Below are 14,204 nucleotides of genomic sequence, written 5' to 3' on the forward strand. Positions count from 1 at the left end.
AATGTATTACATCGTTTTTCATTAATGAAATGTTGCAAAAATTAACAATAAGTGGTGATCTGAAGGTGCAAGATCAGGAGAATATGGAAGCTTTTCCTTCCATATTCTCCTGAATATGGAAGGAAAATCACCTGTACCAAGATTGAGGAACTCCAGCTGAGTTCCTCAATCTTGGTACAGGTGATTCTTGCACTATGAGGGCTTGCATTACCACGGTTAAAAACAACATCCTTTCGATTAACTAGAGCTCTTTTCTTTCAGTTTTTCATTAAATCAATTCAGTTGTTCAAAGTACACTTCAGATGTGATTGTTTGGTTTTGTGGCAAGAGTTCAAAAGTGTATAATAACAACCATATCCCACCAATGCTTAACAACCTTATGAGGATGAAGGTCTTGTTTTGGCTGAGGTTTAGCCTGTTCTCCTGAATGAACACTTGTAAAGTAATTTTTCATCACCAGCAACTACACGACTCAAAAATGGAAATTGAACCTCTCAAGAATAAAGAGCAGTGCAGATGCTGACATGAGCACTTCGACTGTTGTTCGTCAGGAACTCACTTTCCGAGTTTAGACACTGTTCCAAGTTCTTGCAAATGGCGATGGATGGTCAATGACAACGAATTAAGATCTTTTGCTAAATCTTCAACAATTGTATTGGAATTTTTTGCAATAGAAGCTTTCAGCATATCATTATCGAGAGAGACAGAGCGCCCAGAGTGAGGGAAGTCTTTCAAGCTAAAGTCCCCTTGTCAAAATTTTTGGAACCATTGCTGGCACTTTCACACATTCAAAAGATTACCACCATACACTTCTTGCACATTTTTTTACAATGTTAGCAGCATTGTTCCCTCCCCCCTTTATTTTGAACTCATAAAGCAAGATGTGCCTAACGTGCTCTTCAGTGACCTCCATAGTAATAAAGAGTTTACACAATAACTTATGTATGATGTTCTTGCAGGGTGGAATTCCTTAAAATGAGGCCATCTCAGCTTAGTGGTACTTATAAAGCTTTAAAAACTCATGTTTAGACAAGCTAAGGCACATTTGAACAAGTACAGTATAAAAAATATTACTTTTGGGATGACCTGATAACACTGTGTTCATGGGAATTAAAATATTCATGAATGTACTTCAGAAATAACCCTTTCATATTGTGCCCCCCTCCCCCCTAATTTGTATGTGAGGTGTGCATACATGCATGTAAGATAGGTGCCTGTGTCTACAGAGAACATTTGGTAATTTCCAACTTTTTCAATTGTATATAGAAGTAAAATGCAATCTACCACTATTAAAAATACCATAAGCACTTTTAATTTAGTGTAGAGAGGTGACATAGTTTAACTCTTAAATATTTCTGTTTTCTGATCAAAAATAGTAGTGTCTTGTTAAATAGGTAAATATTTATCAAAATATAATTGTTAAGATAACACGACACCAGTAACTAATATGGCATATAAAGCATAGTTAAGCAAAATACTTAAGTTTGTTAACTTATTAGAAAGAACTTTTTTTTTTGTATGCTATTTAGGCATGTCTTTAACTACTCTACCAGCAATAAAATGTTTAGCAATCTATCAAAACAAGGTGTGATCAAATGCAAGGACATGTAAAATGGCTGATGTATTTTATCCACCATGGCAAGCCTGGTGGTTAAAAAAGAAAGCATCAAATGAAAACTGCCACTGATTTTCCAGTTTATGTTACAACGATCAGTTTTTTTTTTGTTTTTTTTAAAAATTCTTTCTCATTTCCATACTTCCACTTTCTCTATGCATTACAGCTTTAGATATGCAAATCTCAAACAAATGCATACTTAGAATGACTAGGGTTATGGATATTTACACACTTTAGTATTCTGCTATTCCACTGCTTAACACCATAAAGCCTTACCTGCTATAACTCTAAAACCCTACATCAGAATGGCAGTAACACCAAATAACTGAGAGAGAGAGAACAGCATGATAGAGAGAATCTATAATAAATATTCATGTTATAATTTCTGGAAATTACTAGCATAATTTCAATATTCACAGTTGACTCTGGATATGGAAGCATGATAATAACAAGCTTCAGTTGTGAGTTATATTGATTTTAACCCAAGTATTAAAATATTAAAGAAAACAATTACATTTGAAGTATTCTGAATAAAAAATAACTATAGTACGTCTCAATTTTCTTAACTTGTTTACCAAGTTTCATATGCATTAAGTTTTATTCATTTAAATACAGAAGGTGAAGGAAAAAAAAATAATGTAACAGCCACGATGAACACTTTTCTCTTCTCAATGAAGAATTATGTTACATATCCAGTAGGGTGAAAGATAGATCACCAAGGAAACTTCTTTAGTTGTGGGTTCAGAAAAGTGCAAAGCTCATCATTATATATTTCCCATTACATTTTAAAGATATTCACCAAAGCATTAAAAACAATGTAGCAATGTCAGATATACATACAAAGAATAAAACAATAATGAAGTATCACATAAAATGGAACATACAGTGCATAATGGTTTCTTTTTCTTTATCCATGCAATAACATATGAATCATATTTTATACTGTACATAGGTATTATAAGAAACCATTAGAAATTATGAAAGTCCATTTTCTTCCAAGGAATGCTATCCTAATTAATTTTGTGTTCTATTTATTCTACACAAGAATATTATCTATTTTGGTTCTGAAATGTAAAAGATAACTAACTTCAATCCACTGCTACAGGAGGGAGGGAAAAATCAATATAATAAAAGAAAATAAAAAAATAAAAACCTTTTGTACTGAATTTAAGATTCAGATTTCAGATCATAAACATATTCATAAAAATGTGTGTTACAAAATCTTAAGTCCTTGTTTCACACAATTTTTTGTAGTGCATAATTCAAATGTATCATGTCCATTCAGAGATACTCGACTTTAAGACACATGTACCAACCATCCTAAAAGTTTTATTTATCACTGATGATGGATTAAAATCTTCATCCTAAATGTTAAACAGAAAATGGGAGAACAAGTTGACATTCCATATACAAAATCACACTACTTGGTGGAGCTTGATAAAGTCATAACACATTCACTTATAACTTGGCAATTCCAGCACATAACCATGTACCAGTGTGAAACCTGTTAGAGTAATAATGTACATTTTTGAAATCTTTTTCTTTTCTCCCCTTTTCCCCCCTCTGGTCTGCACAATTATACTATTTAACTTTACATAAAAATGCACAAAGTCTCAGAGCTAAAGAACAGAAATTAATCAGTTTTCCGTCCAGTCCTTCTAATCGCTTTACGAATCTTTCTAACTGGGTAAACAGCTGATGATCTATCAGTGTTAGCTCTGGGAAAGAAAAAATTAAAATAAATAATTATACACATAACAGTCATTTATAAAAAGTATTTTATATAAATACTAAGATATGCTTGGTTTACCATACACATACAACATAATAGATAAGGGAAGGTGAAAGTGAAAAATAACAAGTATTATATATGTAGATTATCCATGCATGAATTTTTCTTTAATTTAACTGAGTATTTGATTCATAACATTAAGTGTTATAAACGCATAATGCAGATATATTCGTTCATAAAGTAGATACATTTTGTGTGAGAGAAGATGCACATATCTCAGAAAGTCTAACTAAATGAGCAGTCACTGTATTTCTAAATACGGTAATTTAGTGATGAAATTTCTTATTATACATAATTTTAAGGAGTGCACACCCCAGAAAATGTATAAAAAATGGAAAGAAAGTTGTGCTCCCCATAAAACAAAAGCTTAGTTGTAATGATAAAACTGAATATCTGCATTCAGGTTAAATATACAGTAATTTGAATATAATATCAAAACTGTGAATAAAATTCACACTGCATTAGGAAATATCACACATTCTTGAAAAACGAGCAAAATTTACAGAATATCTGATCAAATAGTGTGTATGAATAAACAGTAAGAGCCACTATGGTTAGAATGACCTGTTACATTTGTAAAAATCAAGCTCAGATCACATGTTTATCAATTATTCATGCATCCCTTTGCCCCTCCATTAGCTGGCATATTCAAGATGCTATCATGACATACTGAATGGAATGAAAACAGCAAAAAGAACGAATGAAACAACAGTTCAATGCCTCTGAATATTTAGTCACCTTCAGAGGATACAAAATAAAATTGTAACAAACACACTAAATGCAGAATGTCATTCTGGGTGCATAAAAAGATTTTTTAAATAATTTTTGGTCCACAGGTGTTGCACTTATTACAGTAAGTTAAAGATACAGATTTCTTTTTTGATCAATCATCTGTCATTTTTAAAAAAGATGTACAAAACTGAAATATCATGACCAAATGCATCATGCCAAAAATACCTTGACCAAAGCACCTCAGATATATGTCCACCTGAAAGCAACACTCAGCTGTGAGAAAAAATCATGAAGCAAATTGAAACAGCTTATAAAAACTTAGCACTTGCTCAAAATCAAGTTCTAAAATTGCAACTAATTAGTTGCAATCTGTCAGCAAAACTCTAGGAGTAGCCAACTACAAACAAGCAATATGAGGAAAAACCAACCACCTGAAAGAAACTGTCACATGATCAATCTGTCTACCAAGTTTTTCTGCTTTGTTACTATAAATTAAAGATGCCAAGAAATTATATTCTTGGTTTAATCCTTTATTCAAGTGTAGGTTACTTAGCAACTCGTATATAGAGGCTAATGACTTCACATCGCTTGCCTTAGTATCACCCCATAATGCAAAACTTATATCCTTACGGATATGCACAATGCTATACATTATGGGAAGGGTCACTCCCAGACCAGTTTCGACCTGAATTCAGGTCTCATCAGTGGGATCCAGACCCAGAAGTGATACCAAGGTTGAAGTAATGAAGAAGTCATATTTCCATAAACAAGTAGTCAAAAGGTATCACACCTTATTACTAAAATACTCTGGATTAGAGATAGATGGTGAAAGTTTTCCACTTGATTATACTATAAATTAAAGATGCCAGAAAATTATATTCTTGGTTTAATCCTTTATCCAAGTGTAAGCAAACAAAGTTTGCGTGCGAAGTAACTTCAGGAGTGGCAACTCACATATAGAGGCTAATGACTTCACATCACCTCAACCTTGGTATCACACTTCTGGGTCTGCTCCCACTGATTAGACTGTGCTCCCACTCAACGTGCTCCACTTTACAATCCAGCATGGTTCAAATATTGATAATAGTTTTGTTATTTGGTCTCATGGTTTCCTATTAAACATCTTCCTCAACCACCTGAATAAGCAACACAAATGCATAAAATTAATTGCAAAATTGAAAACCAGAAAACTCTTCCATACCTGGTATGCTTGTGACAATCTTGCCTCAGATGGTCTCTCCACTGTCAAATGAAAGCTCAAACATGCCTGCCAATACATATTACAAAATAGCACAGATTATCATTAAATCTCCTGTTGTCATCTTACCTTCATCAAAGAACTATGTTTAGCTCAGGTGTGTTCTGCTAGGCTAGACTCAGGTTCATGATACTGGATATATGATTTATGTTCCTCATGAGAGATCACAGTTGGGCATAGCAAAACACATCATTATAGGGTGAATTAACAGCAGTTTCTCTTGTTGTTCTTTCAATACCAAAAATTCAAGAGAATAGCAAACTGTTGGTGAGATTCTAGCAAAGCTTTCCTCTGAAATGTCGACAACTGCTTTGCATTCAGCAACTACACATCCAGTATGTTCCAGGATGGATGAATAATTTGTCCACCCTGGAATGTCTTCTATACTTGCCTTTCATTTTATGAGTGATAGATGATGTACATTGAATCCAAGACTATTTCATTCTGATGTCTAATGTAAGGTGCTTTGGCCAAAGAAATTTGATGTGGAGATATTTATGAAGTATATCCCATACTCTGCCTTGATCTTTTTTGGCTACTTGGCACTCTGGGTTCCACCGTGATTCTGGATACTGTAGAAATCTATATGATGTTTTTGAAACTGCCATTGTTGTTGCCTGCATAATATGGTCTGTTATATACATGACTGCTTCACCAATGTGTTTGGCTGGCTACTTCAGCATTAAATTTTGTAAGACAGCAGGGCTTTTCAACTGAAGGTGAGTTAGCTAGTCTCACCTGGAGGTGGAGAGTTTTGTTTTTCTCCCAGAAACTTGGAATTTCATCCTTCAAAACCGGAAAACCAGTTCAACGAACACACATATCTACAGATAAACATTTAATGTAGGGCAGAGAAGGCAATGGCAGTTCCTTGTTCTTCCATATTCATTATTCCCTAGTAAAGTAGCAAACTGCTATCCCACCAACCATAAAGTTGAGGAGCGAAGAAGGAAAATGTATCTGAGCCAGCCTGGTCAAGTTTCCATGTAGAAGAGCATGATTCCTGTGATGATATAGACCAAAACACAGGGAAATGATCACGTCTACATTCTTCAGTAATCCTACATGAGCAGCGGAAGAATGGCAGGAAAGTAGAGTGCAAGATCTGTTGCAGAATAAAAGTGGGTCGGCATATGAAATAACATATGTCAATTATCAAGAGGAGGGAGAGAGAGTCATTATTGTTGAGCATATGTTCAACAATCCAATCTTGCCCATTTGTGTTGGTACTACTCCACAGAATACTATGTTCATTAAGATTTGATGTTTTATGATGTTTTAACTTTAATGTTCATTAAAGTCACCCATAAGAAGTATGTGCTGAGGTAGCTGCAATATTTGATTATCAAGTCAATCTACAGTAACTCAGAACCCAGCAAAAATTAAGAAATATCATTGATAGGCAGATGGCTACCATTTCCAGAGCAGAGTTAAGCTGGATGTGCTGAAAAAGCGTATGATTGCCAACTAGGATTGAAGACAGAGGTTTGTGTTTCTGCAGAAGAACCTTGATATCAGTGATATTTTGAAAGAATCCATGACAGCTCTGCTGTACGAATTTTTTTTTTGGCTTAACAGACCTGTCTGATTTCCAAAAAGGTTGAGGATTCAACTTTGTCTGGCTTGTATCTGTTAATTCCTTTTAGGAAATATAGAAGGCCATACCCATCTCTGGATTTTCTTTGATGTCCTTACCATAAAATTCATATATGCTTGAATTAATACAATGTGTCTGATATTCTCTTAACTACAAGCTTCTCAGGTATAAGAGGATTTCAGGACAGATTGGTCAATTTCCTCTTTACATCTTGATATGAAATATTTTGTTCAGTTTTTATGTTTTGTATTTCTTTTTCATCCTTCCGCCTTGTACATGCAATGCAGTAAGCTAGATGGTCTCTCTTACAGTTCAGATATTTAGGTTTCTTTGCAGGGCAAGATTTATTATCTTGCTCTTTACTACCAATCAGGCACATACAGCAGAGCCACGACAAGCAGTATGGGCATGTCTGTATTTCTGACATTTAAAGCAACTCAGTGGATTAGGGATAAGGAGTCTAACAGACCAGTTGAAACATCCTGTTTTCAGTGTTATAGGTTTGGATGGATCAAAAGTAAGAATGACTGATGTTCCTGGTCAGAACCAGGTGACTGGTTCTGACCAGGAACTATGTCTCAGGATGCACCTCATATCTTTCATTCCTGATTTTTAAAATTTGACCCTATCTCTTCATCTGGAACATCAAAGACCTCCTATTCTGATACCACACCTAGAATATGTGTCTACAGTCATGTAGACACATATATCATGTGTCTACAGTATCTGTACTTGGTTGGGACCTTGTGAGGGTGCTAAAAAATTTGAGGATTTGTTTTTCATTTATGGCAAAAGAAACTACATGTTATGAGGCGAGTATATTATATAAGTCTGTAAATTGCTTGTGTTCTTCTGACCAGGTTTGCCTGATCTGATGAAAAGCCTAAGTTTCCAGGAGGTAAAACCCTGAACCTCTATATGAGATGAGTTAACTCATCTTCAGTTGAAAAGCCCTTATATTCTTTGTATCCTAGATGGGATTTAAACCCAGGTCTTTCCAACCGAAGGGCATTGTCAATACTGACTGAGTTGTGGAGGCTTGAAAATTTGAGGATGAAGGATTCATACTAAAAGGGAATTTTTGTTGCAGTACTAGAGAACACCACCAAACACAGATACGCACATGAATACTCACTATCTGGCAAGCAACAGATGCACTCAGAAAGGAAATGCCAGGTTCATACTTGGATGCTATATTAGCACTGCAGCAAGCCTTGGGATTCTGTCCTCTGACTATCAGGTAACTTATCTGGTGATCACTGGTGTTGCAGGGTAAGTTTACTGCAACATCAGTGATCCTTGCAGGTAAACCCACATACTGAATGATCCTGGTCTGGGCCACAGTGATGCAAGATTACCTTATCCAATGTCCACAGACTGCTCACACAGCAAACAATACAAGAGGGTCTTGGATACCAATGATGGTAACCTGGCAGATAGGATAATGTAAAATGACTAAGGAGAGCTGACGATATGGGAACAAAAGCAAAGAAAAAGAGGAAGAATGAAAAGGGCCAGTACCATGATTGGGAGATAACTGCCACCGCGAATAGGTACCCCACATGGAGGGGTGTTAACCAAATATTTGACTAATCGATACTCCAACTTCCAGTATATGATGCAAAAATTTTGCATCATCTACTTGGAGATAATCCTAGTTCTCTCAGCTTCTTATTATTCACGATCGATGAATGAAATTATCATCATGTGTACCATCTCTGTCCAGGAGGTTGACTACAATGATGTGACTCATGGTTGACTATGGGCATAATGATAATGTGCTGAGGACTCTACCTCTCCCACATTTGTTGTAAATATTCATGGCTGTAACCTGTCTGTGTTTATGGGATGGTTTTCCTGTTCTGAGGGGATGAAAAAACCCTATACCTCCATATCAGACTGGCTAACTCACATTTAGTCAAAAGAGAGCAGATAAAGATTCCTCATGTCATGGAAGGGAATCAAACCCAGGTCTTTGTCTATACCGACTGAGCTATGGAGGCTCCCAATGAGTGAAATACCAAGCAAGAATTTAAGAAACCAACAAACCAGTGCTAAGCACTAAGATGACATGGAGCTTGTGGCTAACACAAAATGAAATTGTTAGATTCCCTTCTGTAACAAAAATTTCCCAAAATTATATTCTGACTATGCTAAAACGGTATCTATAGTTTACCATCCCTATTCCTGGAAGACTAAGAGGATATTTCTCTCACTACTGAATCATATCAAAACTGCAAATCGTGAATTGATGCATAAGAAAATTTAATTCTCTAGAACAGTGGTTCCCAATCTTTTTCCACTTGTGTACCCCTTTTAAACCCATTTCTATAAATTGTACCCCTTGTTTTTAAAATAACTGTTTTTAAATACTGACACTTTTGTTCAGCGCCTATCTTAATGTAAAATAGTGGAAACGAGGCCATTTCCACCATTACTGATTATTTTTCATGTACCCATGAATGACCCAGCAAGTACCCCTGGGGTACGTGTACCACCATTTGGGAACCGATGCTCTAGAACGCTTTTCTTTAGTTCATCTTTTAAGATAATCATAAAAAAGGACTTCTTTAAATATTTCATATGTACAGCAATCCTTGGTGTGCAAGTACTCATTAACTGAGTTCCTACACTTTCATGACATAAAAATTGTAAACCCCTACTGCTGCTCACTCCAATCACAATTTCTGTTAAAAGATGAATATATTGTGGTTTTGTCTAGATTTATAATGTTTTATTTTGCATGTTATTACTGCAGCTCTACAAATCTAAAGAACTGGTAAGGCAAACCTGTGCATAAAATAAACAATATTAGCTATGGACTGGATATTAAAACATATTATTAAGCATAAGCAAAGTAATGAATTTGTTTGTTTTTGAGTTTAATTGTGGAAGGAGAGTTATAGTCATATTGCACCAAAAACACATGCAATAAATAAAGGGCTTATTACAGGTCATAAACTATATATAAAAGTCGAAATAATATCAAAAATCATAAATGAAACATTTCTTAGAAGTATACTATTTAATAAATAAGACAACATAAAACAGATGTAAAAAAAGTATAAAAAATATTAAAATTCATAAATTGTACATAAATCCAAGGTTTTTAAAAAAACATATTTACAATAACAAACTAAAAAGTATCTTCCTAAGTGTGTGGGGCTCAGAAAGAATATAAAAGTAGCAAACATAATGATGATGCTCATTGACAAAATGAGGGCAGTTGATTAAAATATAAGTGATGGATAGTCCAGAGTCACAAAATACACATATCACCCCCCCCCCAACACACACACCCAGAAGGAAGGAGTGAGTGAGATACCTATGACCCATGCTGGGCAGAGCATGAACAACATCCTCTATTTGAACCCTGTGTAGACTAGTCCTGTCATAATTTAATTTCAAGGCTTAATTTGGAAGAACTTGTTATTATTCTCTCTGTTCCAAGATAGCTGCTACTAGGATAGGAATTTTTATTTGAGAAATGAGCTGACCTTGCTGCAGCACATGCAGCCTCATTTCCCTTAATCCCAACATGGCTTGGAGTCCAACAGAAGTGTAAATCCAAGTGTAGCTTCCATAATTGAAAGAGTAGGCATTGAATTCAAAAGAGTTCTAGGTGTAGCAGTAGCTCTAGACTTCTTATTGCTGAAGAGAACTTTGTGAGTCTGAATATATTATGTACCACTGGTAGTGGTGGAATGTGATATATTTTAGTACAAGCTCTACTATAAAGTTGTTACGTTCTAGCAGGATTTGTGCAGATATAATATTGTCTGGAAACATGGCAGAAGATCCCACTAGATCCTCCAATTTTGAGTCATCCGAATAGAGTTCAAATGAGTTTGGCAGTGTCTGAGCTATGTCTACTGCTACTTCTAGAATTGTAGAAGAGATTTATCTGCAAACCAAACAGTTTTATGGTAGTCTGTCAAGCTTTGTAGAAAATTGTGGCCAAAAGATAGTTGGATAAATGGTGTATCCAACTTGCAGGGATTTTATTTTAGTTCCATATAGCACAGACAGATTCTAGATTTTTAGACAAGTCTCTGACTATTGTTTTAGCCATTCCTAACCTTCTGAACAGCAATTCTTCACGTTAATAATGGATCCCAAGGTACTGAAACTTTGCTGACTTCCTCAATTCTTTCTCCAATTAAGGTACACTTTGTTTCTCAAGAGCTTCCCTGTTTGTATTTCCTTTGAGAACCATAATCTTTATCTTGCTATGACTGAGGTGAAGTCCTCTGTTATTACTGATCTTGTTAACTTTATCAAGAATTAGTCCTAGTTCTTCCATGCCATTACAAAGGAGTACTGTATCATCAACATACCTCAGATTACTGATCAATCTACCTCCTATCCTAATTCCTATCCCTGAGCTCATCCAATGCTTCACGCATGATGTCCTCCGCATATATACTAAACAAGTGAGGAGAAAGTAAACATCCTTGCCTAACTCCTTTTCCAACTTGAAGCCAGTCAGTCAATGCAACACCTGTTCTTACCGTGGCTATCAGCCTGATAGTGTGTTGAGGAAAACCCTTTCTTTTCATTACTTTTTGCAGTTTCACATGCTCAACACGGTCAAAAGCTTTAGAGTAGTCTAAGAAACACATTACCAGAGGCAGCCTGAATTCTTTATATCTTTCTATGATCTGTCTAAGGCAAAGGATCTGATCTCAGATGGCCTTACCTTTCCTAAAACCTGCTTGTTCCTCAGGCATCTCTGCCTCAACTTTGGCCTCAATCCCATTTAGCATGATCTTCAATAAAATTTTGCTTGCAATTGGCTATGCCATTGTGTAGCTCAGTGGAAGTGGCATGTGCCTTCTACGGCACTAGATCACCTGAAGAGAGTAACTTTTGGCCAGCCTAGTTGGCCGAAGTAGTTAGCGTATCCACTCTTCAGCCAAAAGGCATTGGTTCGAATCTCGCCATGGGCACGGATGCTGGTGATTGTCTATGAAAGTGGTGGCGGTGGGCGGTAGATGGCATTGGTGTATTGAGTGAGTGGTGGAGACAGAGTTGTAAAATAGATGCCCTCCCTCGGTGAGTCTTTGGACTCCCTGGAGGTATAACGTAATAATAATTCTTGCACGCCTTCATATCACCTTTCCTTGGTATGAAAACTGACTTCTTCCAGTTTCTAGGCCATGATCCTGTCTCCCATGTTGCATGGATGTAGTAATTTTTCTGATTGTGCTACTGTATCTGCTTCAATAAGGATATCTCCAGAATGCAGTTTCTTTACATTTTTTTGGAGATAATGCAGACTCTTCTAAACCTTTCTGGATGAAGAAGGGCGATATTTTTCCAACTGGACATTCACCTGTTGAGTGTATGGTTAAGACTAGTGGTGTATTTGCTGCCACTTCTGATGCTTTTTGTTTCTTATATTTGCTTTTTTGTTGATCATTCTTTGGTTTCTATAGCTGGTTGGGGCTTGTTGAGGGCCTCCTGATAAACAAGAGAATGAAGACATGTTTATTCTCAGGAGGAGCTGGATTCAGTGCCAGAACTCCCTACCCAACATGGAGCCATAAATGGATGTCCACTCACCAGCAAACAATGACTGCACTCTGGAGTGGAATGACAGGGCTACCCTGGAAGCTATAAATGCACCTCAGCCATGTCCCCAGCCCATGGGGAAGGAGAATTACTGCAACACTCTGAATCCCTGCAGACAGGCTTCTTGCAATCCCACTAGCCAAATGATCCTGGCCAGGCCATCCAGGACAAACTGTCTTGCCAAAGCAGAGGACAAAGTAGTGCAAGATCACCAGGATCTCCCTTTGTAAGGTCTACAGGTTGCACTGCATGGCAAACATGGTGGCAGTGCATTAGATCCCAGTGATGGTGGTATGGAAGACAGGATACAAAAAACTCAAAGGGCCAGTACTATCACAATGGGAGGTCCCCTCCACCACAAACAGGTGCCTCACATGGGCAGGAAAGTGATCAGTGACAGCGACTGCTTGTGTCCTTAGCATGCAAGAGATAATTTGTATTGCTCTTAAGAATACCAAAAATTATGAAGCAAAGGCTTATGGCAATGCTAGGGCATCAAGTAAAACTTAAATGGAGATGAGATACAATGAAGATTATGTGAGTAGTAGTAATGTAGATAGTGAAGAAGTAAAGAATTATAGACCAATTAGTATTCTCTCCAATCTGTACAAAATTCTCACAAAAGTAATAACAAACAGGTTAATTAACCCCTCTTCTAGACTCAAATCAACCAGTAGAACAAACAGGATTCCATAAAGGCTTTAACACAATTGATCATATTCATGCAGTAAAACAAATAATAGAAAAAGCAGAAGAAAACCAATTGCCTCTCTGTTTAGCCTTTATTGATTATGAAAAAGCATTCGATTCCATCAAAACTAATGCAATAATCAAAGCACTCCAGAATCAGGGAGTTCTTGGAGAACATATGGACCTCCTCCAGGAAATATATCACATTGCAACAGCAACAATCCAACTTCACACAAGTAGCAATAAAATATCAATTGAAAAAGGTGTCTGACAAGGAGACTCTCTCTATACCCAAAATCTTTACAGCGGTCCTTCAAGAAATATTTAATAATATAAACTGGACAAACCTATAAAAATTAATAACAGAAACTTAACACACCTAAGATATGCAGATGATATCATAATTTTTGCAAACACTCCAGAAGACCTTAATAGAATGATAGACCTATATCATGAAAGCAGAAAAGTCAGTCTAAAAATAAACAGAGAAAAAAATAAAATAATGTTTAATCATTTTGTAACACCAAAAAAACATAATAATAGAAAACAATTTCTTGGAAAGAGTCTCTTCATATACATACTTAGGTCATCTCATTGATCTAAACTGTGGACTCCAAAAGGAAATAAATAGGAGAGTTCAACTTGCCTGGAGCGCATTCAGAAAATTGAAAAGCATTTTTCAAAACAATGATGTCCCACTCTGTTTAAAAAGGAAGAATTTAACCCATGTATACTTCCAGTCATCACATGTGGTTGTGAAACTTGGTCGCTAACAAAAGCACTGGCAAATAAATTAACAACTCAAAGAAAAATGGAGAGATTTTAACATCATGTTAAAAGACAAGCGAAAAACCTGGATAAGAAGCCAGACTCACATCACTGACTAAAATGGAAATAGGCCAGGCATCTATCCAGGAGAGAAGATGCGCGATGGACCACTATAGTA

The 14,204-nt window shown here is 36.2% G+C and overlaps 1 protein-coding gene across 1 annotated transcript in view; it reads right to left on the bottom strand.

Moving 5' to 3' along the window:
• Positions 1 to 2,172: 2,172 nt before the first annotated feature.
• Positions 2,173 to 14,204, bottom strand: part of LOC150095268 (uncharacterized) — a 302,954-nt gene continuing 290,922 nt past the window's right edge. The window contains exon 21 of the mRNA XM_090410345.1: positions 2,173 to 3,333. Within this exon, the coding sequence (XP_090266471.1) occupies positions 3,249 to 3,333 (85 nt within the window). The 3' untranslated portion in view covers positions 2,173 to 3,248. The remainder of the gene's footprint in view (positions 3,334 to 14,204) is intronic.

Source organism: Typopeltis vanoorti, chromosome 20 (genome assembly GCF_054136105.1).
Source record: "Typopeltis vanoorti isolate ZY-2024b chromosome 20, IOZ_Tvanoo_1.0, whole genome shotgun sequence".
Classification (NCBI taxonomy): domain Eukaryota; kingdom Metazoa; phylum Arthropoda; class Arachnida; order Uropygi; family Thelyphonidae; genus Typopeltis; species Typopeltis vanoorti.